The sequence below is a fragment of the Manacus candei genome, unplaced genomic scaffold (assembly GCF_025592945.1).
Source record: "Manacus candei isolate 608988 ecotype Guabito, Panama unplaced genomic scaffold, ASM2559294v1 h1tg000014l, whole genome shotgun sequence".
NCBI classification, from domain to species: domain Eukaryota; kingdom Metazoa; phylum Chordata; class Aves; order Passeriformes; family Pipridae; genus Manacus; species Manacus candei.
In genome coordinates this window covers 33,764,473-33,790,167 of record NW_026138062.1, presented here as the reverse complement: position 1 = coordinate 33,790,167, position 25,695 = coordinate 33,764,473, and the positions used below count along the sequence as shown (strand labels likewise).

The window sequence follows — 25,695 nt, the reverse complement described above, 5'->3', positions numbered from 1 at the left end:
GTATGGGAAATCATTCAAAGTCCAAATATTTCACAAGAATTACAGATGCCCGAGGAGTACTGGTAACTACTTGTTTCTGGTAGAACTCACCCTGTGTTGGGTATTGAAGAATGTAAAGCAAGCACTATTACTTCTGTAATTGTCTTCCTGCTTCAAAGGCAAACATGAAAAGGAGCGTGTGTGGATAGTTACATTATGTGAGCAAACTCTATATGCTGTATCTTAATAATTTGATGCTTGTTTTTCAAGATTCAGAACATCCTTATTTATTTTCTATTTAGCAGGTATTAGATAACTGGGTTTTTTAGGTATCACTGTAGGAGTGCGCCTTCAGGAATTCTTTGAATGTCCAGAAAATAGTGACTTTGGGGTCTAGCTCAGAAAGAGTTCCTTGTGTAAGGAGCCACCTAGAAGCAAATTTAGATGGCTGTGGGAAAAGCGGACAATTGGTGAGAGTGGTGTGATAAGCACAGGCAGAAGCATTTCTGTAGAACCTCCAAAGCAGAAAAAATAATCGTGGCCATGAGGCAGTTGATGAAAAGGGGGTCAGTGGAGGGACTCAGGTAGTAAGCTGATGTGACTGATGTTTTCCTGATCTGCTGCTTTCTAGTGAAGATGTAATGCATTATACCACCAGAAAAATGGTGTGGTCAATCACTGTGTATTGGACATATCTTGGAATCGATCACACCCTTTGTGTGTGCATTTGTGTATTGGTTCCACAAGTCTTTCAGTAGTTGAAAGAGTTCCAATTATGTGATTGTTTTGTTTGATCTTCAAAGATATTTTGTGCTTAGAACTTACGTGTGTTTTTTTAATTTGCTTCCTAGCATCATTTTACTCCTGACTGGTTTTAAATTTGAGAATAGAGATTTAGAAACAAAGTACAAATGTACAAAAGTGAGATGAGAGATCTGTGTTGCACAGGTTGTTGTCAAGTTGGTCATGCAATATGTGATTCCTGTAGTCTGTGGGTAGAGTCCCTTAATTTCAGTTGGTCTAATGCTGAGGCAGCTGGCAGGAAGACCTTTTATGCATTCTCCCCAGCTGCTGTGAAAAATGTCCTAATATTCTGTTCAGGTTATCTGCACACACTTCATGCAACTATGTTTATTAAAAAAGATTTGATTTTGTTAGGGGTAGGCTATAAAACCAAAAGCTAAGTGTTTGAAAAATTTGATGCAGTTCGTTGAATAGTTTGATACAATGTTTTAGGAATTGTGAAAGCTCTTGGAGAGGGTTAGTTCTGAAAGCTATGATATTAAGTAATTACATTACTTTAAATTGCTGTTTCTGATAAGAGTAGTTCTGATGACTCTTTTGAGAAAGTATCAACTTTAATTTGTATTATCATTGTGCTTTTGGACTTGGTCCATGATGAGGAGTCCAGCTGCTCTAGACTCTGTACTGAAACTTTTACGGAGCAAAAGGATGGCACCTATCTTATTTTTTAGTCTTTGTCAGATGCTTCTATGATATGTGAGATAAATAAAAAAGGAGATAATCCAGTCATTTAATATTATGGTAAAGATAGCTGTTTTCCTTTGCTTGCCCATGAACATCTCATTGCCTAGTAGGAGTGTTTGTAAATAAGGCAGCATTTCTCAAACTGTTTTGCTTCCTGCCTGCCTTTCAGCCAACTTGGTTTGTTTGTGCTGCCTGCCCTCCAACTGCACTCTCTGTTGCAGCATCTGAACCCAGGTGTGTGCTTTTACTTTTGCCTCTCATAGCTGGGAGTGTGGTTCACTTTCTTTGTCTGCTGCCTCTATTTCAGCGATTCTTAGTCTGTGCTTCAAAAACATTGCATTAAATGAGAGAGGCATAAAAAACATCAGAGAATCCCATTTCCCTAACAAATTCTAACTGTAGTGGCACTGTAAAGAAAGTAACACTGAGTATATGTACTAGTGTGTAGTGCTTATGAACTGTTAAAGGTGTACAAGTGAGGTTAGCACCACCAGCACATGATTATTTCCTGATGCAAGTAAATGTACATGTCAGTACAAAGCAAAGAAAGACAAGCATAAGCTTCTCTGGCACTTTGGTGCTTCTAGGAGACTAAAAGGACACAAATCTTAGATGACTTACCATAGATAGGCTTTGTATACAAGTTTTATTGGTTTTGTCTCAATATTAGGATAGCTATCTCTGTAAAATTCCACTGGAGATATGGCACTGTAGTTTTTACTGCTTCATATCTAGCTGAGATAACACCTTGTCCCTTGGATGCACATGTATACAATGAACCTATGGTTCAGTTTACCAAGCTGTGAAAAGTGCACTGTTGCAGTGCTGAGGGTTTAAATCAACATTATATATAAACTTTTTACCCAACATAAAAATAATTGTACAATGTTTTTTAAGCAGTGATAATAGCAAAATGAACTATTTCAATCCATGTTCTGTTACCTTTCCAGAAGTCTTTAAACTGTTGTTTTGAAAAGTGTCAGCTGGATCTGTTGTGGCCTTACTTTAGCCCATTCATTTTGGGGGCAATATATCACATTACTAGAAAGGATGCTTTTTTATATTAAGAAGAGTGTCTGAGATGATAAGTGCTGATAACTAGGTTCATAAAAGAAGTGGTCTAGGATAATGCAGTATTTGTTTACTCTTCAGTGAAATGACAGAATGAAAATATCAGAAATGCAATCTTTTCAGATAGTATTAGTATTCAGATAGTGCTGGTATTAGACAAGACGAGCATTAGACTAAAACTAACCGAAAGCCACCAGTTTTGTTGAAGCGCATATGATGAATTCATCATAGTACTACTCAAGCACTTAGGCAATGATGAGATACTTTGCTTCTGAAAAATGTCTTTGTAATAAGGAAGACAAAAGTAACTATGCTTTTTTTTTTCCTCTTTGGTGGGTACATCTGATGGGAAGCCTACTCTCTGCTGAATTCTGTGGGAGAGGAATTATATAAGAAGATATTTATTTTTAATTGCAGTTGTCACATTAAGCTACAGTGTTGCTCATCAAGCAAGAAATTTATTAGATAATGTGTGTATAAAGAATGGAAAACCTCTTCTGAATTTCTCAAGGTGTTCTATTTAGTTTCTTTCCAGATTTACCAGGACATAACTTCTGTCTTTAATATTGATGGAATTTAGAAATTTGTTCTTGTTTTCACATGTGCTTACAAAACATGGTTTTCCCCCCCCACACTGGATTTTTAGTTTTTCCCTCATACTTCCATCTTTTCTCTGACTTGCCTAGTCAGCCTTTCTACTTTTATAAGAAAGCTGTTGCTTCTCTCCAATAAGAGCCTGTTGAAAATATATACAGCTTCAATGCATGGATAGTACTGTTACACAACAGGAAGGCTTATCCCTTTTTAAAAAGAAAAGCCAATTTGGGATTTACCTAAAATTGTCTAAACTTACCTAAGGTTATAATCAATGCTTTAAAAGAGAAATTTTTTTTTTATTTTTTATTCTAATAGCATGGTGTGTGAAATATTGGGAAGTTGCTTGCAATTGTTATATAGGAAAGATTTGGATACGTAAATTGAATGTAAATTAGTAAACATGTGAGAATAAAAACTTTATAAGGACTAAGATCTTCTTCTTCCAGCTTAGGCTTCCATTTTTTTTTTAATACCTCACTGCTCATGTGGTAAAGTGTGCCCACTTCTGTAGACCTTTTATGGATTGCTTGTGATAAATAATTTTACTTTTATTCATGCTCTGAACTACTGTGGCTTTCCAGAAGCAAGTGAGAATTTCTGATTTGCCAAATGTTTGACAGAAGGAGGATAAAGTCATCTTCTTCTCATAGAGAAGGCCAGGTGCTAAATACAGTAAAAGTGCCTTGGCTGTTTAGGTATTTGCTGGGCTTTGAACAGTGTAAAAGCTGAATGCCCCTTTGAATGCAAATGGAGGATGTAGTGAACACACTTTTTGTTCTATAGACAATGCAAGAATTTTTTTCATCTTTTCTGCAGTCTTAATTTTCTTGCTAATTACTATTGGGAAGTCAGTTTGAGGAAACTAGTGTTGAGTTTTCTTTTGAAGGCAATAGGTATGCTTGCCACTTCTACAGCATTCTCTTCTAAATATGAGCTACTGCCAAGAAAACTGTCCTCTGCTCCAGTGAGTGTACTTCTGATAGTTTTTTTTTTTTTTTTTGATTGTTCCTGTGGAATATGCTTTCTTGTGGTCGGAGTCCCTCTGCTAGCGGCATGTTTCTGAACTGCTTGGAAAAGGACAATAAAATTGTCATAGTTGAAAGCCATCTTGAAATTGCTGTGCTACCAGTAGAATTGAGCAATGTGAAGCACTGGAGTACAGCAATTTGTAGTAATGGCTCAAGGAGGCTGATTGGAATGGCCATACCATTGCACGTAAGTACAGAGATGGCCTTCCTGCTGCTAGATAAAGAAAATGTTCTGGAGTAGCTTTTGCTGTCTGGAGTGCCCAGTTAGATATCAGTGTGCCAACAGAAAGCCTAAATTGTAGCTTTGAGCAGCTTTAAGTGGCTTGGAAAAGGCTTGCATAACTAGTACCAGCAGTAGAAAGGCAGCAGTGTCAGAGATCTGCTTTGTCATTCCCAGCAGCATCTTCAGCCTTGCTCAGCTCTGGGGTTGCTGCCCAAAGCCTGCTCCTCCTTGCAGCTTGAGCTGCCTGGCACTTAGGAAGCTTTATCCAGAGTGGGAGCAGAGCACCTGGTGCTGTATTTGTCTCCTAGCAAGGTTACCGGCACTGACTCCGGTGCTTTGTTTGAATAATGGGTGACTGAGCTGTACCAGTGGTCTCGAGTTACTGGAGGTCAGCTCTGGGGTTTCCTTGCACCTAGAGGGCTCTTCACATGCCTTACTGCTCTGTGTGGCAAAACTTCCAAATTCTCATTTGCCTCTTTCCAGTTTGAAAGGTTTTGTGCGTTAACTTTATATGTCTAATGGAGAAACGAAGGTCCATGGATTCTCATGTTGAATCTAGCATAGTGAGAAGAGTGAAAGAAGCAGAAAGAATAGTCTTTCTTAGTTCTTCAACAGAGCCTGAAGGATTGGTAAAGCTGATGGTGTCATCTGAGGAAGTAGCTTGCCAGTTGGTTAAAAATTGGATAGAATCTGGAGTTTCTGGCTAAAGTATGAGATGAAATAACAGATACACTGTTGAAATTATGTAGTGTACCTTGAAATGACAGTTGTTCCTGGAAATGCTTGGTCAGTCAAGTGGTAGCATCTTTTACAGTCAAGATATAGCATAAAAACAGAGATATTTTTTGATAATGGCTGAAATGCAGGCAGAGAAAGCTATATCGGAAATGCTTTTTTACGATAATTAAAAACCACAGTGAACTCTGAAAATTTTATGGGCAAACTAGACTGAAACTACTTACAATTGAACATGAATTTACTATATTTTTATTTTCTTCTATGAACGAGTCCTAATATTTTCACGATGCCAGAAAATGATTGTGTTAAGATACTAACCTTCACAGTGTAGGTTAGGGAGTGACTGTAGTGGATAGGATGAGACAGTAATTGGCATTACTGCAGACATTAATATTTTCCCTGGTACAGTAGTTGAACCATAAAATAATTTTCTTAAACTTCTGAATGTGAATTTCCCAAATGAAGGCAAAGGAGGAATAGAAAGACAAATCCAAAAAGTTTTGTCTTCTTGTAGGGCTGTAGCAAGAAGACTTCTGAAGCTTCTATGTGGCTACTTATTTAAAATTATGAAGGAGAATCTAGGGCATGGATAGTGGAGGGAGTTTTATTTTCCTATTATCTTAGCTAACTTTTAAGACTTTTTAAGAAAGAAGTTGCAATTTGTTGGTAATTAGCATCTTTAAAGTTTCTTAGATGTTTCCTTCAAACCTACAAAGTGTACAAATAATATTCTAGATTAGGCAGCAGTACTTTAAGAATTGCAAAACTGGCATGTATTGCCACTGAGATATTTATCTCAGTTTATTTGATCTCTCACATACAGCTCTTCATTTGACGTGCTGTTGGTGTTACCCCTGTTGGCTGGTTCATACAGCTCCAGTCCTGGGGAGTGCAGCTGGGCAGTGTTTCCGTCTGTGGTGTGTGTGCTACTAGTCATTCTCTCTTCCAGCCCTTCCTGTGATTATGTGGGACTGTACTTCTTTTGCTGTTTCCTCTGCCTACAGTATGGAAATAGCTCACCAGGTCATGTAGGCTCCTTTGGAGGGAAAATTCCTGTTCTGATGAAACTTGAGGGTTTATAATATGCATTCCTTTAGCTGTGCCACAAAGTTGCATTTTATTTCCTTTGAGGGTTAGGATCAGTAAGTTGTTTCCGGGTGTCACCTTCTGGCTACAAATCCTCCCAGAAGTTCAAGTTGGATAGTTTGGTACAGGATGTTCTTCTGTGTTGGATGTGTGCCTTCCTACTTTGGAGCTACCCATTACTCATGCCTATTGGCTTGCAGTGGCCTGGCCATTGTGATAAGTGTCTTTACAATTCCATGTGGGTGTTTTTATGGAAGGTTGATTTGAACTGCAGCTTGTATACCATTGCAAATACCTTTTTTTTCTTTTTTTTTTTCCTATCAAAGTAATACCTGCTTGAGTCTTTTGTGTTAATTATGACTGCTTCTTGTTCTTTGTAGTTTAACAAAAAAAAAATTAATTCAATTCTATAAAAGTTCTGTACTTGTATGTCATGCCCTTGCTTCTAGATGGGATGAATTTCTTCTTAAATCCTTCATGCTGGCGTTCAGTCTGAAAGATTTTTTTTTGGCTACATTTTATGAGAATGTTGCCACTTTATGAAGTATGAAATAATGAACACTGTCATATGCTTTTAAGGAAGCATTTAAAATGTTTGTGGTTTCTGTGAAAGGGCTTGAGATATTTTGAAATGTACATTTTCTATATGTTACCCTTTAAAAGAACCAGTACATCCAGTTGCAAACTCTCCTGAACAAATATGTTTCCAAGAAGGGTATGCAAGAATATAGGTTTTCATAAAATGAGCTTGCCTTCTAGGTTTTTTTTAATTCATTTATTTTCTTTTTTATATCATTACTTACCTTGCTATTCTTGTTTCTGAAGTTCAGACTCCTCATCATCTCTTTCTGCATTTGTGCTGTAACTTCATGCTACAAATGCTCTCATTTAGCAACCTCTTTCATAAACTTTCTTTTTCATGCTGTGCACTAATATGTTTCTAGTTGTTTTGCTGAGAAGATGGTAGTACCAACCTTTTCCTCTTCTACTCTCTGCCAAAAAAATATGTAAGAGATATTAGCATATAAGCCCATGGTAAACTAATTTTTTTTCTGAAACATTTTTCTGTTTCTTTTCCTTCCAGTTCCTGGAATAGATGGCGGTGGGTTAGCTGATGCTAATCTAACAGATTCCTACTTTAGCACCAGCTTTATTGGCGTTAATGGATTTGGAAGTCCTGCTGAAACGAAGTATCCCATGATGCAGGTAATAGCAGTGATTTGTATAGTGTTTCATTAGTTCTGGCTGGTGCTACACCAAAAAGGGAAAACTGTTCAAGAGTCAGGACCAATGGAGCCTTCTGGAATGTCATCTTATACAGAGTATACGCTCACTTTAATCTTGCAAATGGAAATGAAACAGTATCATTGCTTTAAAAATAGTCTCTATCAGCACTTACCTGAGCTGTTGTGTCGGGCTTTGCCACATACATTAACTCTGTGTTCCTAGATTTCTTGTTAGGCTCATAGCTTTTGATAGCTTTTTATTAAATATATACAAATTAGGTTTTGAAACATAATCTAAGATCAAAAGTTACTGAAGCAAAATGTGAACTGCTAAATCTGAAATCACTAGGCAAAAATTACAGAATTTGTAAGCTCAGACTCAGGTGGTGTTACATTGAATTCACATTTAAATCTTCTGAGATGTTTACCTGTATTTGTCGTGTTCTGTAGATGTTGGCATAGGAACTCCCTTGAAGTAGAATTTATTGTGTAGGTAGTATTATGCAAAATTTACAACAAAAGACTGTATTTAAAACCTAAATGAGTATCTGTGGAATTAACACATGAAGTACTATAACAAGTCCCTCAAAGTGTTATGCTTTTTAAAAGAAGCATGGTCTGTCCATGAAAAGATGATCTGTCCTGTATTTAACAAACCAGCTTCTGGTAAACGAAAGAGAGCACAAGTCAAATAGTTCACACTGAGTCCTGACAACAACTCTCTTCTTTTATATCGAGGAAACTCTCCTTATGAGCTTACTTTGATCTCAGTTGTGGCTGTATTATGGATTGAAAAATAACTCAGCAAAAGGTGGGAATTAATTAGGTGTGTTCCCTTTTTTCTTTTTTTTTTTGTTTGACTGTGGGATTTTTTTTTAATGCATGTTTTCAAGAAGGCTTATTTATTTCAAGAAGGCTTTCATATTCAACAGAATTGCCAAAGTATGGAAATGTTTTACTGACAGTGATGCATGACTTAAAAAGAAAAATTTTAACCTCTGATCCCAATGTGTACTATTGAAGCTGGCAGTTAAAAATGTTTTGTATCACTGAGGTCATAAAGTTTTACATTTTTAGCACAAAGTCATTGTTTTGTGTCCTTAAAGTGTATTCTACAGAAACACAAATTTTTAATTTTAACTCTTTCTTCTAGAAAGGCAATATGGCATGCATCTAACATGAATGCTCGTAGGATTTTTAAATACTAATGCCTGTGAGATTACAGTTAAGGCATTGTTGTTTCTCTTTGAGAAGAAATTGATGTCCCTCTTGCCCATTCGAGGCTAAGGAAAATTACTTCTGAAGAAAGGTTACATTAGTATTGAGAAAGTGCTTACAGGCATTAAACTACTGTTTAAAAAGCATTCCTGTATCTTTTTTTCCCTTTGAATCATATAATTTAAGTTCTTGTTTGCATAGGTAAAGCTGGTAATGCTGTCTGTTTTGATTCTGTCAGCTACTAAGTTAAATCCATACCAACAAAGTTTAGTCACTTGGAATGAGTTTTTCCATGACATTCAGCCCTTTGGAGAACAAGACAAAGAAGAAATTTTAGTGGATTTCACTTTAAATAATACTAATTTTTTATGATTTGGAACAGAGACTTTAAATCTGATAGATTGATTATTGTGTCCAAATCCTCTCCAAAGAAAGGATTTGCTTGCTCTCTTGGAAAATCTACCCAGATTTTGTCACTTGATTAAACCTTTGCAAAACTGGTTTATATAGGCCCACTGGAGACTTCCTAGATGTTAGATAATTTTCCAAAGATGTAATCTGCGTTGGCATGTTCCAGCTTGAGTACATTTTTGCAGCTATAGCTCTGGCCTAATCTAAGCCTTGCCTGAACTCCAAGCAGGAATGCTGATCTGCTTCATTTGCCTCTTTTCTTCCACTTCAGACTGAAGCAGAATGGAAATGGATCTATATTTAATGAAAGACAGCTGCATCTGGGTTAATTGGAGCAGAGGGGTCTGTACGGGAAAAGAGAATTTATATTGTGGGATTAGAGAAACTTAGCTGAAATGAATAAAGAACTAGGAAAGGCTGAGCAAAGGGACTGAAGCAGAGGGGAGGCATTGGTGGGACACTTGTAGGATGGGGACTGGAATTGTACAAGTGAAATACACAGAAATTGAACAAGGAAAATTGTTATAATGCAAAGGTGGGTCAATGTAGGGTGGAGAGAACAAATCCATGTGCCTATTTCTCTCCAGGTCCTTGAATCAAACTAAAGATACTGAAAATTTAGTGTTCTGCCATCAATGAAACATCAGACATCTTCTGTAAAATATCTCATTAATTCTCAGTTTTGCTTTTGCAGATGGAAGCATCAGTTCCATGTGAGTTAGCTTGTTATCTCTGGTGGCTCTGTGTAGTTCACAAATAGATGCTTCGGTGATGCAATAGGAGGCAACTTTCTCAGCTTGCTTTTTAAAATTGGGAAATTGCACTAACATGTGAATAAACACATTGATAGAAAAACACTAGTAAGATGCAGTTAGATGTTAAGAAATGGTAAGTTTAGGTTGCCAGTGCAGCCTTGAGGTTATATATTGAGATAAATTTCTCATAATGTTGTATGATTTTTTCCAGTGGGAATATTATTAATGGAATTTGTTCAGTACTGAAGATGTGTGATGCATCTGTGTGTAATGAGTATGCATTTGATATTTGATTTAAGTGTTCATCTTACAGTTCTGTGCCTTATTCCTGCATGGTGTTCACATACTTCTTGTGACGACTGTTAGTTGGCAGTGCACTTTCCTGTGCAGGTTACAATTATTCTATTAAATTTTGTGGGACACTTTCCATATCAAAGAATAAAATAGTTTGCATTTTATAGATGCATGAGAAGAAAAAGGATAGCAGTTGAACAAGCAATGCCCCAACAGTGCTGGCAAACTAGAGACTCCAGAGTTTTTGAAACTAATCTTTACAGCTGGAAGGTGGGGAATGGAATTAATGACCACCAGTAGAAGCTTGGTTCAAGTTGCTTCACTGGCCTCAGTCTAGCAAAGATAGTAATAAAGTCAGTCTCTTCTGGGTAATGCTCATTTCCTGTTACCATGAGATAATTTTTCTGCACTCCTTGTTTTATTCACCTTTCAACATAATCATCAGGGATTCAAATGAGTTGTCTTGACTATTCCTATTTAATCTCCTGAATGTAATTGTCATGTGCAGCACATAAAATAAAGGTTTGTTGAGTGTGTGATTGTATATATTGGAGTAGTCATAATGCGTAGGTAATGGAGTCAAACTGCATCAAGCAAAGCTATATCTAAATTTTGCAGTTATCACATTTTTGTATGCAGTACCTAATCTCTAAAACTGATAGTGTTAAATAAGCACAAAAAGGAAGAAAAGTAAAAGTGGATTGTATGATGATGAATTGGGAGTGAATGTGCTGCTTTGATCATGAATAACATAGATGAATAGTGGTCAACATTTCTGTAGAATGGATATTTGAGATTGCATTCCTATTTGTTGAAGAATATTTTATGAGATCTAGGACATACCATGGGGCTTAAATTAGTGGTGAAAATGCAATTAATGGCAATGATTGCTTTGCAGTGGGGAAAATAGAGCAAAAATCTGTGGTACAATTAGGAAGAGGCAGAATTTTTTGAAGTGGCCGTGCTCTAATTCTTTCTTTCTAAAAAATATCTCTTGGCCCCGTCCTTCTACTTCTCCTACTACGAAGGCCTTTGCTGTTAGCCAGCCTTTCATTGCCTCCCATTGTCTTCTTCTGTTGTTACTAACTCAGTTTCCTATTGATTAATAGTCTTCTGTCCTCATTGGTTTGTGGTTTTCCATGATAGTGTTGTTTCACATATCTTTTCTTCCCTGTATCTGCATATGCTTTCATATGTTGTATTAACAGTATTGTCTTCTAGCTTATCGAAGCACGTATTTTCTGTTTTCCCCTTCTCTAATGACAGAGCAGGCCTGCACAACACATGGCCCATAGCTGTATGCTGTCCTTGAAGCTGTTCTCTTTTTTTGGCATAGCAGCAGCTGCCAAGAGACAGTCAGAGGTGTGGTTCAAGAAGCAGCTCATTGCTTTTGGCATTCCCAGCAGTGAAGAGACAAGAGCTGGCTGGCTGGGATGCTTCTAATGCTTGGCTGTTTGCTCAGTTACAATGCCTGTGCTACTTGGCTGGGTGGTGCCTGTGTTCCTCTGGCATTAGTGCTGCCTTTGACTAACTTGTGGCTTGATCAGAGATGCAGGTGGTGCAGAAAGGAGCTTTAGTAGTGTTTTGTTGGGCTGTTAAAAGGGTATTATAGCAGGATGAAGCAGAGAAGTATTTTGATGTCAGAATTTTTAATGTATTAGAATTGAGCAATTTGGTTGTAAGAGCATAAAACAGTAGAAGGTGCCTTCCTGTGTTGCTTCACAGAAGTCTGGTTTTCTTTATTTTAATGGGATGAGATTTATAACTACATGGCTTCCAGTGGACTGCAGGTTATGCAGAAAAGAAAAATCACAGGTTTTCAATTAATCACCTTAATCAAAATAAAAAAGGGGGTAACAGACTTCAATATTGAAGTTGGCAAGGCCAAGCAATGGAGAAGAATTGGTCTTGCTTGCTTTTACCATGCTAATTTTGGTGTACTAAGCATTCTCGAATAGCCTGAGAAGTAGAGACCATGCTCACTTCAAAGCCTTGCAGCTGAATAAACACAAAGACCTTTGTTGCCACTGCTCTATCTGCCAAGAGTCAAGTAATAAAACTCTCCTTATAGCACAGAAACTTGTAAATGTCTTCAGTTTTTTCTGTTGAGGACTGAGTGGAACTACAGGCATTTTATTTTAAATATGAAATTATGCAGTTGTTTTCATAATGCCTTCTGAAGAAATCCAGTTGCTTTGGTTCAAACAGTTGAGTGGGACATGCTGTGTAGATGGTGCCAAATATGCTAACTGTTGAAGACAAGTTACGGATTGTTTAGAAACAATCCGTAGGTCACAGAATCTGACAACTAAACGATTGGTTTGGTTATGACAATCTCATTCTTTCATAGGATAGCTTCTTTTATAGTCCAATTAACATTATTTTAAAAATTATAAAAAAATATTCTGAAATAAAGTTCCAGTAAAACAGTATTAAGATGAAGAGAATAGATTGTGACATGCAACAAAAGATTTTGAGATGGCAGGCTTAGCACAGGAATGACCATGAGGAAAATGTTTATTTTCTCAGAGTTAGGGCAGGGAATATGGAGAAAAAAGAAACAAATATAATCTCTTACATATTTTGGGGAAAAGAAATGGTGGAGAAAAAAGCAAAAGCATTCACTTAAGTCTTCTGAGCTATGTAAAATTAAATTTGTCTGCATCAAAGTTTTATTCTCTATCTTGATGAGAATTTTGTAATATATACTTTAGTGGAGAGAAATAAAAGTAAAGCAAACTTGTCTTAAGTGCAACTATAATTTTGGGTTTTGCTACTGAATACTAAAAGGTGGAGGCAAGGTGATGTATACCTTTAGAAGGTGGGAATGTTTCTTGTAACACTTCTTTCTCGTATACTGCACCAAGGAAGTATTAAGAAGAAGGTGAGTGGTGTTCTGGAGTGCATGAGGTAAAACACTGCTAATGGTTTGAGAGGTGATCCTTCCTTTCTGTTCATCAGTGATGAAGTCACGCCTGGAGTGCTGGGCCTCTCAATACATGAGAGACCTGGATATACTGAAAAGAGTCCAGTGAAAGGCCACAAAGATGATGCAGGTACCGGAACATCTCTCATGTGAAGAAAGGCTGAAATAGAAAAAACTTCCTAATTTCTTTTAAGGGAGAGGGGCAGGATGTATTCCAGCCAGCCTAGTTGAATTTTGACTAGTGTTTAAAGAACCTCAATAAATCATAGCAATAGGCAAAGGAAAGGAGCTTATTGGAACTGAGCGACATTGGTGTCGTAGTTGGTTATGACAAAGTTGTCTTTCTGTATTAACTTCCAAATGATTAAAGTCTTGATATCTTAAAGTCTGAAGCTCTCATATGGGTGCACTTGCCTTCCCTGGCAGGTGTAATATTTAATTTTCTTCCACTGTTAATGGTTACTCTTACCTTTGTGGAGCTTTCATCCTTTGGGCCTGAGGTGCTTGTGATTGTATTCTTCTTGAGATTGAGTTTATATGAAAAATAGTTCAATGCTATTTGAAGAGATTGAGAAGTGTTATTTAAAATCCAAGCTGCATTCCAGAAAACAAAAATTACCAATAGTACTTTTTTGTTCTTTTAATTTTTATTTTTCTTTCAAGACCTTTTCAACCTCACTTGTTAGGAAATCAGACACATTATGGCTAAATGCTTTTGGGTGCAGTGAAAATATTAAAACAGTTTAAAAATCCCTTACTGATTACTTGCAGGTCTTCTGTGAATAACGTTAAGGTAAGAAGCTTGTGCATGTGTAATAAAAGTGAGCAAAACAAAAACCTCATGAATATGGTGGAGGTCTTTAACCTCATTCCAGGTACAAGCAGTTGTTAAGGCAAGAGCTGCCCAAGATTGGCGAGACATGCTTTGGTTTTTCGGAATCCTGATTCACATAGAAAACATTTGCACCTTGAACAAGACTTGACTTTGTAAGAGCACGGTTGATGTTCCTAAACTTTGTTTGCACTGTGCTTTCACAATCCAGAACAACGTGCTCTTGCAGTCTCTTGCGCACACTGTGTTTTCAGTGATCATCATGTCAATGCTGGTTTTTGTCATCGCAGTCACATCACTATTCACGTTAGAAGTCTGTTGGTTGAATGTTTAACTCCTGTACTCAAGGATGTAGTATATTGATGGCAAAGAAGTGCTTGGTTCCAAGTTTAAGCCATGTCCTTGACCACCTTTTGATATGAGTTCTCAATATCATATTTATTCCTGTTTTGACAGACCATTACCTTTTACATTAAAATTATTAATAAATCTGGTATTATAAATAGACATTAATACTATTTATCTGAATGTGGACAAATTTTGTGCAAATCTGAAAGGTTCCCTTTAGGAAATTTCTTCCTAAACCCCTTTGTTCTATGAGGATCAGTGTGGATGTATCAAATGACAAAAAGAAGATGCATAATAGATATGCTTTTCAAGTATTTGTGAAAAACTATTTAACTTCTTTCCATTGCTTAGGAAGGGAATATGTAATATGATTAGCTGAGCTACTGTAATCCAGAAATGATTTTGATGTATTTTTATTTTGATGATGGTGAACAGTAGGTTGAGCTTCCCTGAATTTGGACTTTTGTCCAAATTGTTAATTTAGTGTAAGTCTCTCAAATTGTTACCATCTTTTGTAAAAATAAGTAAACTTTGTTTCACGAGAGGCATGCTTTTTGTTTAAAGTATGTGTTTATCACTTAAGCTTTTAGTGAGATTTACATTGTGTAAGAAAGAAGTTCAGTATATTTAGGAGCATGAGACAATTGATATCAAAATAAGGAAAGAGCACATAACAGACACCTTCCTTCAAGTCTTGAAGAAGCTGAAGGGTTACATAGTATTTACATGTGTAAACATTCCATGTAAAAGCTACTCTGCACAATCTATTTGGGTTTTTTAGATATGAGTGTTAAAAGTTGCAGCTTCTGATGAAGTTAGTGATGCTATGAAAACTGCAAATGTTGAGACACTTGAATTGCCATAGATTTACAGTCCTGCCATATTGAATAGCACTCCAGCTTCTGTTTGTTCTCTTGCCAAAATTACTCCAGAATATTGATCTTTCTGGTCAACAATTAGATGAAATGGCATTGAAGTAATGCAGTTCTTGCCCTTTGCCACCAACATAGAGACTGATCATGGAAAGAAGTAAGCATAGAGAACAACTCTGGTGACCAGTTTTGAGTCAGTCTGTGTCTAGACTACTAAATTGAACTTGCCTGGAAACTTTCTTGATGCTTAGGGCCAGCTGGCACAAAATGGCCTGTTTGTGCTGGTGTATGCTCACCCACGAAAGCAGAGTCTGAGTGCAGACTGTCTATTTGTGAAGGGTTCTCAAACCTTTTCACTGCTGAATAGTGCCTGGAAATTGGCTGGGAGATTCTGGGTTGATGTGGGCCAAAAGCTTGCCAGGGAGTATTTTAACAAATTACTTGTTGTCTCTCTTAGTGATGAAGAACACTTCCTGACCTTGCCTCCCTTTCCTTCTCATGTTTGTGCTTCCTGTTGGAAAACTGGTCAAAGACAATAATAAGCAGGAGTAAGAAGACACTTTTAAACTTCACTGTCAAAGCAGCAGTAGCTCTTAGAGCAGCACTGCTTCACTTCATCTAGTTTATTGCTAGGTCATATCTCTAGAGGAATGTAGGAGAAGCAGGTGGAGCCTAGGAGGAACGTTGAGAGGCTTTCAGATGTCCTGCTGACTTGAAAGAATTGCATGATTTTGCTGAAAGGTTTCAGCATTCATTTTTATTTTTACAAAGAATCTATCAAATACTTCATTAATTTGAATATTTTTTGTTGGGGAAGTTTCATGTTGTGATGATACTGTGTCTTAAAGGGAGGAGTTATTTCAGGAGTGCAGTGTGAAAGAATGTTTAAAGGAGATAAGTAATTGGCTTACCTAATGTTCTGACAACATGTAGGAAGAGAACCATAGGTTTGGTAGACCCTCCCAATTTAGAAGAAATTAAAGAAGATAGTGTTTTGTTTTAATATACTTAGAGTATTTACTAAATGGTGAATAATGCACAGGTTTCATAGTCTGTTCTTAAAACTTTCTAAATGTCATACCCAATGCCCTCACTTGATCTTTTTATAGTTTTATTTTACATGTACACTTTTGTCTTTTTTTTTTTTTTTGCAGAGGATGACAAATAGCAGCAGCTCCCCTAGCCTTCTCAATGACAGTGCCAAGCAGTATGCAGGCCATGGTAAGTACTTCAAAAGTAATACATGTAGAAGTGCGTTTGGAAATTTAAGAGATTCACTTTTGCAAAATTGACACTTAAGGAAATTTTATTTGTCCTCTGGTTTGATTTGAGGTGCAGTAGAATTTTTTTTTAACAAAAGTATAATGTATGATTACTCTTAATACAAAATCGAAGTGGTACTGAACTCATAAATTTTCATCCTTCTCTTTGCTTGGGAGGGGGAGTACTAAAAAAAAATCATTATCAGTCCTGTCACTTGAAGTGAAATGCTAGTTTGGATATCCATTGTAAAGCACTGATAGCTTAAGCATTTATGTTGCTTCACCATAGTATCCCTTTCATTGTGCTTCTTGAGTAAATTATTGTGTAGAATTAATGTACAGGTGTTTTCCCTTAAATTTAGGGTGTATGGATTTTGTGAAGTGTGTCACACAATAGCTGGTAAAAATCAACTACTGCAAGCAGTACTTTACATCTTATATTTTTTTTCCCTGCTATGGGGAACATGGTTTTCAACTGAACAAAATGTCTCGATAGTCCAAGCCTACATACTCACTAAGTTATTGTGCAGGGTATATTGAGCTTTATAATGTCCTCTTCAGAATCACTGCAGATTATTTCATCTGTAGCTGTCAAATTAAGTTCCAAAGAAGAGGGTACTGCTCCCTTATGGCAAGGGCATTCATTTAAAATAAATTTCTTCTTTGAAAATTGCTGTGTAAATTATGTTCTAGAACTCCATTTGCATGTCCGACCCTGCAGCTAGTCTACTTACTAGATTTATAATTTTTTAAGCATGCTAGTAACTACTGTAAAATGAACTTGCTTGAAAGTCAAAATTTGTGGGAGTTTTCTTTTTATTCTTCCTAGTTTCTTTCCAGGAGCCTTTGAGATTAACTCTGCTTCTTTTGTCTCACTGGACGATTAGCTATTCAAGGCATTGGAGGTCTCCAGTTTTAAATGCAGTTAGTTTAATTGTGACAGGCCAAGTAGTGGTGGTGATGCATGTGAAGGAGAGAAACCAGACTGACTTCTGGAAACCATTTTAAATTCTGATGTCTCTAAGATCCTTTCCCCACCTCCTCCCTGGCCCTGTCAAACAGTACTTCACTTGTAGAATTACCCTTTTATGGAGTATTTATTATGGATGAAGAAAGTGTTTCATGAAAACACCAACGTTTACAACTGGCAGTCATCTGCTAATTTGGCAGCTCTGTCCATGCAGTTTGGAGTTTTAAGTTGCATGTATTATTGTTACACAGTTTTTGGTACTTCAGCTCTGGAAAGGATGCACAGGGACAAAGAAAAGCAATAAAAAGTTACTAACAGAATGTAGACTTTTGCTACCACTGGTTCTGATTTAAATTTGTGCAGAATAATGATAAGACAAGCAAAATCCACATCACTATTTTTAAGACTATTAAACAGAAGGTTGCAAATTTCAGGTAACTGAAAATCATAGAATCATAGGAATCTTTAGGTTGGAAAAGACCTAAGATAGATCGAGCTGTTATCTCAGCACCGCCAAATCCACCACTTAACCATGTCCCTCAGTGCTACATCTACACAATATCTCTGGGGATGATGACTCCTGTACTTCCCTGGGCAGCCTGTTCCAGGGCTTGTTAACGCTATTTGGAGGAGCTTCTGCTGAATTAGAAACACTCTGTTATATTATCTACAGGATTAAAAATGACATGCACATGTAAGTAGCACTTACAGCAGGTTTTCTGATCAGATGAAGGCTTTGAAATGTTAGGTGGACTTTAAATAGTGTCAACAGCAATTTAACTTACTGAATTCTGCTAAGGAGCAGCATTTCAATTAGCTTTGTCACAACTATTTTTATCTGTGCTGAAATAAGTTAAAAAGTATAAAATTTCTTTAAATAATAGCTATATATATGTGTGTGTACATATATATATATATAACATGCTGGTTTTACATTCTTTTTATAGATCCACTGACTTCACCAAATTCATCCTTGTTTAATGACTTTGCTGCCCTCAGTGTGTCTCAAAGGAGGAAGGTAGGCAACAACTAAATCTTAAGTAGCATATTTGTCTGTCAGTTGACAGGGAAGATCTGGAATAACTTGAAATGCTACCTGAAAGAAGGATGATTCTTCTAATGTTCTTAGATTTATTTTCATATGTCACTGCTGATATAAATAAGATCTTACCTACTTCATTTTTTGCTACATCAGATCAGACTACTGCTGCTATTAAGAAATATTCCAGGCGTTTGTAAACTGAGGTTTATAAGAATTCTTTGAATGTGAAAATTAGTACATAGCCCATTGAATTTGAAAACAAATAACTTTTATTCTACTAAAGGACAATGACCTCAAGCCTTTGTGGCAGCAAGTTCAAAATATGTTAAGAATCATTCTCCCATTTATTTGTACATGATGTGATAATAATTATAGCAGTTTGAAATGCATTTAGTTTAAAAGACATCCTGATATCATTGGAAAGCTAGAGTTTGGGGGTTTTCTCCTCCCACCTCTAATCTGTATTGAGAAATCTTTCCTTTGCTGAGGGCTAGACGTCATCTTCAAACACCTTTGGCCTGCAGCAGTGCAGATTGTGGTGCTTTCCTCTTATACACTTAGAAATGCAGTGGCTGGAATAAAAGACAAAAGTTTGATTACAGCAGAGTCCCTTCTCATTTTTGTGAACTGTTGCTTATCAAAAAAAGACATTATCTTGTCCCAACCAGTTACTAAGTTTTGCTTTCACTGATGACCCTCATATTTTACTACTTATTAGCCACATTATCTTGAACTTCCCTGTAGTAAATGAAAGCAAGCTACATCAGCATACTCTGTATCATTCCTGCAGGCAAAGATTGAGCTTAAAGATAATTACTGTGGTTGGCCCATCACACTGTTTCGTAGCATTTAAATGCTGTTGTAGAACATTAATTTTCTAATACTATGATGTATCCAAACTACATGGAATATCTGCATTGCTCTTTTCCTTAATGCCAGTATAGTACACTGGAAGTTGGATGTAAACAACTGTAAATGTGTTGCTTATCCACTTACTGAGGCTGGTAAGAACAAAACTAATCATGTATTCCTTTTCAACACAATCTGCAATAACTGATATATATACACACATATGTATGTACCTGTGTGTAAATTTGTGTTTGTGTATAAACCACCTGCACCAAAGAAAATGAATTATTATACAGAAGTACTGCAAGAGTGAATACTGCCTCTAAAAATCACTTCAAGGCTAATTAAACAGTACAAAATTAAAACAAACCAATTCATGTTTGAGTGTGAATAACTCAAAGCTCAAATACTAATTTCTCTGTGTTTTCTGACTTGGTCCATTTTTTTCCCCCAAGAAAAAGGAGCAAATTAATTCACTTGCTGCTAAAATACTATCAAGAGTAAGATTTATCTGTGAAACTGATTACTAGTTAATATTTCAGACATAGCTGGCATTAATTGAAAGAGGTTTGTGTTTTGCTTTGCATGTTAATTTTTTGCTTATTATGACTGGTATTTTGTAATGTATGTTTGTATTAAAGGTTGTTAAATACTAGCAAAGGGGAGGTTTTCATATGCTACTACTTGAGCTATTTAAATCTAGGCATCCAGGCTCCCTCTATAGTCAGCAGAGAGAGATGAGCAGCTTAAAGAAACATTCAGCTCACACTGAGGAAAATATTTTGGAAAAGACCAGATATCTGTGACTGCTTTAAGTGGGTAAAAATTGATGGCTAAAGTTATAAGAAATTAATTACAGTTTTGTGACTGACTGACTTTTACTACCAGCCAATATGATGCAAATAGTCACAGATGTAAGTTCTTCATATTTTTAGTATTTTTTTTAGTACAGTGTTCAAATTGTATTAAGTGATTTCCATAAAAGCACTAAATGATGGAGTGCCAGGTATTTAAAAAATTGTATGATTCCCCCCACCTCATTAGAGCTTGAACAATGTGATTTATCAGGCAGTGCTTGATGCCTTTTGTATAAAGGGAGCCTTGGTGACTAGTTCAAATGTAGGTGTTTACAACATCTACTGTTTGAAAAAACTTTCATTTTCTTACTAAGAGCCCAAGTCTAAGGTTTTGTTTGTTCTGAACTAGCTGGCAAAACCAGCATTTCCTTCGTTTATCACTGACTTGGAGGACAGATATAATACAGTCTTGGTAAGTGAATAAAGAGCAATTGCTTTCCTTTACAAATTAGAATTGTGATATTTTAAATATTTTAAAGTATTAAGTTATTTTCAACTATGTAAAAATTGCATGCTTGTGTTGTGTAGAACTGTGAATAGTTTCTGTAAAAGCATATAATACATAGCTGTGTTAAGCAAATTTGATTGTCTCTGGATATTGCTGATCATGTTATACTGGCAGCCCTTAACAATGGGCAAGCCATGTGGACAAATATTTGATATCAATAAAATATTAAAGATAAGACTTGATGATTGTAGTTCATCATAGAATATCCTTGCTTTTAATTAGACAGCTTTTTTGAAACTAGTTACTGTGTCTGGGCTGTTTCATATGCTTTTGAGTGTTTTGATGTTTAAAGACATTCTACTTTCTGTTTAAAAAGTAAACATAGTCCTTGAATTTTTATGAATGTTTTTGAGGTAATTATCTCTGTTTAGAAATTATTAAACTGCATTTCAATTTTAGATTTCAGGAAAGCTAAGATTACTATTTAAAGACATTTTTATAGGATACTTAAAATGAAATCAAAGGAGCTAAGTATTTCTGTAGATGGAGCCTTGGTGGAGGTTCTGTCAACTGTAAAACCTTCTGGATTTACTGTCCGGTTGTTGTAACTCCTCATGCAGTAAGACAAGCAACCTTAAAGTGAATTTCCTATAAGAGATTTCCGGGTAAGTATTAATCTACAGTGCACAAATAGGATTTGTGAAGCATGGAACAAAAGCTAGACTTAGTAATAGACTAACACACTTTCCTAAGAGTAACGATATCATGCTTACTTCATTTTTCTTCAAACACATGTTATGCTTGTTAAAAATAGGGTGATATTCTGAACTTGAACTTCTTGGGTGTTTTTCCTAAATTGACTTTAGCCATTATGTAGAAAAGCGTGCTCTGCTAAATCCAAAATGATCTGGCTGGAAAAATCTTTGCGTTCACTTTGGTGGTTCTGGTAAACAGTTCTTAAAAACATATGCGACATAACTGATCAGAATCTGTTGCCAAGGATGTGACAGCTTAATACACTAAAAAGAAAATGTATTATGAAACTTTTGTTTACATTTGTTCTGAGACTGTTGCCACCAATCCAGGCTAAAGGGTTCCCCTACTTATCACTGGTCAGCCTCACAGGATAGTGAAAAGCATTGCTTTTGCATTTTACTTTTTTTCATACCTTCAATCCTCATGAAAACTGAACTCTTATGAAAAGTTTCTAACACTGACTTATTGCCATTTCATTTTTTAATTGTTCAGTCACATCTAGAGGAGGTCCATTAAGGTGAGAATGGCTTCAGTTTACAGGCTGCAAGGGGTAAACCAAGTGCTGTAGTGAACAACTTTAAATACAATTTTAATGCTGCTTTTTTTGTATTTTGAAGAAATTTTCTTTTCTAGAACACCTTCCATTGGTTTTAGGTGAGTAGAAGCCAGGACAGAGTCTAAACTAGATCAGAATGGAAAGTATAGGAGAGATTAATTGAAGTTCACCCAGAACAGGGTGCTGCTGTTTAGTGCTATGGAGATCTACAGCAAGTGAGACTGGACAGCAGACTTATTTCTGCTGATCAAAGTGAATTAATTAAATGTGCACAGAAAATTATTTGAAACAAAAGACTGCCTAGGCTCCATAAATGCAAGCTTTTTAATGAGTACAAAGAGAGTTTGCCCTCTCAAGTTAAAAGAAAACAATAATGCTGACTTCAGGTCCTGTGGAAACCAAATTCTTAGAACCTTAATGGTTGCTATTTTATTTTTGAGTGTCCTGCCTTCCATCTAGTTTTGTTACCTGTTAGGAAGCTGTATTTCTCTCCAGCTTCCTGTTTCCAGCTTTATTTTGACACCTCTGGTACCTGATCATTATATGGTTCACTGGTGGTCATTGAAAAGCTGTATGTGCCATGTTTTGTCTTGCTGTACTTACCTTTAATGAAAGTGTACCAAGACAGTTGTTTCATCTTTAATAACGTCCTGCATACCATCTCAGGAGCATGAATCCTGTTCTGATAAATTGAGGGGTCATTACCAACCATCACATCACTGTGTTGTAAATGACAGAATTATGGCCGCACAGATTTTATTGTACCTGGGCTAAATTTATATTTCAAATCTTAAATTTTCCTTCTGGGATTATCCACCCCTACTGCAATAATAAAACATTACAAATTATAAAGCATGCAAAAAAATGTTGTTGCAGGAATGTAGAAAGACAGACTATATTTTTCTAGAAAAACTAATAAATGTTTGTAGGTAGTACCATGATGTAAAATGTGTTTTAAGGATATGATATAATCTAATCTGGTTTACATTTTTCCTTGGAATAGTTAGTTGTTGGAATTGTTCCCTAGTTATGTGCTCTTGCTCTCTTTGTTATTACTATGTAGTTAAGTACATATTTTTCATTTTCAAGTGTGACATGAGAGAATATATTATTCAGATTTATTTATTTATGATTTAGTGATCATTGTAATAAATAAGAAATCAAATTATTAAAGGATTTCCTTTTAGAAATATGTAACATTTTTACAATGTTTGCTGCCTCGTACTGCTGTGTATTTGAAGGCAGTTAACTACAGATGTAACTAATATGCAAGGTACTTTTGTTTATATTTACAAACTTTATTTGATTCTCTCTAGGCCAAGGTGTATGTAGTCTTTAAGAGTGATTTGCAGAAAAATAATTAAAATATTTTAAACTTGTGCACATATTTGTTGAAGTCACTGTACAAATATTAAAGCAGCTAGAGAATATACCATTTTTGAGAAATCATATGATGAGTAAAGAGTAAAAGTTGCACCAGTCTTTAGCCTGCTTACCTGTATTTTTGGTTCTTAACCGTGCATAATTTTTCCACTTTTTTTGTAAGTAATGTAAAAATTTCTGGCCTATTAACAAAGAGACCTTTAAACATTGGAAAAAAAAAGAAAGCTGTTGTTTTCTCACAGAGTGCTCCTTTAGCAATGGAGTTTTTGAACACCTGGTTTTCCACCAGTTTATTTCAGTTCAACAGGTGGTATTAATTTATTAGTAAAGAACTTCGTCAGCATTACTACATCTGTGCCAGGCTTTAGCTCTTGTGATAGTTTGTATTTCATCCAACCTAACTAGGCTGCAAAATTGGTGAGAAAAGATTTGACTTAGATATGTTAGTTTTCCTCCTTCTGAATTTAAGATTTGCATGCCTTCAGCATGTGAAATATACCTTTTTAGTATGTACTCCTGAAGATTTTTCCTTAGCTATAGTTTAAAATGCGTGATACAATACCTGATCTGTTGCATCTTTGACTCTAAAATTTGTTTAAACCAAGAATGGTTTTTTTGCTGTGATCAGATATGTTACTCTGGAATAAAATCTATTTCCATGTTAAATGACAAATGTTAGGGGTTTTATGGATAGAAGGTGGCACATTTTAGTTTTCTTTGGGCAGAAGAATCATTTTTGTTTGTTTCTGTGTGATACTTTTCAACTAGTGAAAGTTTTACCCTCAGCCAAACCCAGGTTTTCGTGAACAATTTCAAAAAAGGGTTCCAGATGGAAGGGTGGCTAGTCTGTTAAATGCATATAATCTCAATGTATAGTATTAGAAACTTCAAAATTATAAACATATAAGCATTGTAAGTGTTAGCATACTATTCTTTTCTTTATAAGGAAAAAAAACTTTTTTGCCCAACAGCAAACACCAGCCTATTACACAGTTGTTTTTAATGTGATGACCAGGCTCTTATTCCCTTTTTTTGTGGATCAAATGTAAAAAAAATTGGTTCCAACCTTCAGAAATTGAGATAGAGAAAACACAGATATTGTTTGCCTCTCTACCAGTGGGTAGTGTAATAAAAGAGAAGGAAGAGAGGGTGTTTTGCTTAGGAACAAACCCAATCCATGTGAAGGGGTTTTGTAGCTCTGTTGTCCACAAAACTTAAAAAGTACCAAGTCGACTTCTCTCTTTCATATTTCCAGCTTGCAAATCTGTTAGTATATTCCTGGTGACTATACCTAATATTTAGGTGTAACATATTACTAAATCCAGTTATAGAGCTGTATTAATGAGTAAGGTGCTTCTTAGCTGATTTGTGCCTGTGTAGGGATTCTGCCTGGACTGACTTTTCCTCAATAACATATTGAAGTTCACATCTGTGGCTGGGTGTTTCAAGTACTTGTCTTATTCCAGCTAATAGGTTATGGCTGTTGGGTGAAAATATCGATAATGATACCAATGAATTTTATTTAGTTAGTTTTTAGTTTTCAAGGCATAGTAAAACAGAAATTGGTTCTCTTTCAATGGATTAGAAGCCTAGCTTTTAAATTTTAACCTCTTTTTCTAATGGTCTCTTTGCCATTAATTTTTCAAAAAATGAAGTCTTACAGAAGTCAACTTAAGATTGTACATATTGTTAAATTTTGTTCTAAGTAGTACAAGGAAATTGAGTTTGTATAGCTGATCTTTTCTGTCTGACAATATAATATTTTTTGTTAATTTATTTTTTTCTGTTTGTATGTGCAGATACAATCAACTCACTGTACAACAGATGAGCCTTAGCTAAATGCTACTGTAATGCCTTTTAACTATGGTAGTTTAACATAAAGCTGCTTTATTTAGCCTGTGATGGAGAAGGTTTAAGATAATTTCTATTTGCTTTGGTAGTAGATGCACACAGACAGCATTACCATAGCTCAGATTCTTGACAATACTTTAAAACTTAATAGCCTCCTCATGTATTTATATGCCAGACTTAATTGTGTATGTTTTGGTGTAGAATATGTCTTATAAATCAAAATTCAAAGCCTGCTAGAGGTAAGTGCATTTTAAGGAACAGAAATGTAATTAGGGACCAAAGTGATCCTGAAAAAAATGCTGTTGGAGATCTTCAGGGGAAGAAAACTTTGCAATTGTGTAGTTTGATTTATCAGCTTATCCAGACTTAAATACTACATGAAAATTATTAAACAGGAGGAGTCTTTACAGTTTGAATGTTTGTAAATATTTTCTTTTAAAATGTATTCCTCTAGGACAGCCTTATAATATCATACACCACCAGCAGGCAGTTTAATCTTGAATTAGAAAAAGGAAGTGTGGTGTTGCCAACGTCCATGAAACAGGAGGAGAAGGGAACAAAGACACTGTTAAACTTGCTAAACATGTTCCCAAAGTTCTTGTTGAATGAATGAAAAAAAAGTAATTAAG

The 25,695-nt window shown here is 35.9% G+C and overlaps 1 protein-coding gene across 5 annotated transcripts in view; it reads left to right on the top strand.

Annotated features, from left to right (window-relative positions):
• Positions 1-25,695, top strand: part of PAN3 (poly(A) specific ribonuclease subunit PAN3) — a 79,781-nt gene that overhangs the window by 6,204 nt on the left and 47,882 nt on the right. For all 5 annotated transcript variants that reach the window (XR_007903031.1, XM_051779020.1, XM_051779019.1 and 2 more), the window contains exons 2-5: positions 7,295-7,416; positions 16,247-16,313; positions 18,272-18,342; positions 20,422-20,484. Coding sequence is in view for 4 of the 5 variants with exons in the window: in XM_051779020.1 (XP_051634980.1) it covers positions 7,295-7,416; positions 16,247-16,313; positions 18,272-18,342; positions 20,422-20,484 (323 nt within the window). In the remaining variant the exon portion in view is untranslated. The remainder of the gene's footprint in view (positions 1-7,294; positions 7,417-16,246; positions 16,314-18,271; positions 18,343-20,421; positions 20,485-25,695) is intronic.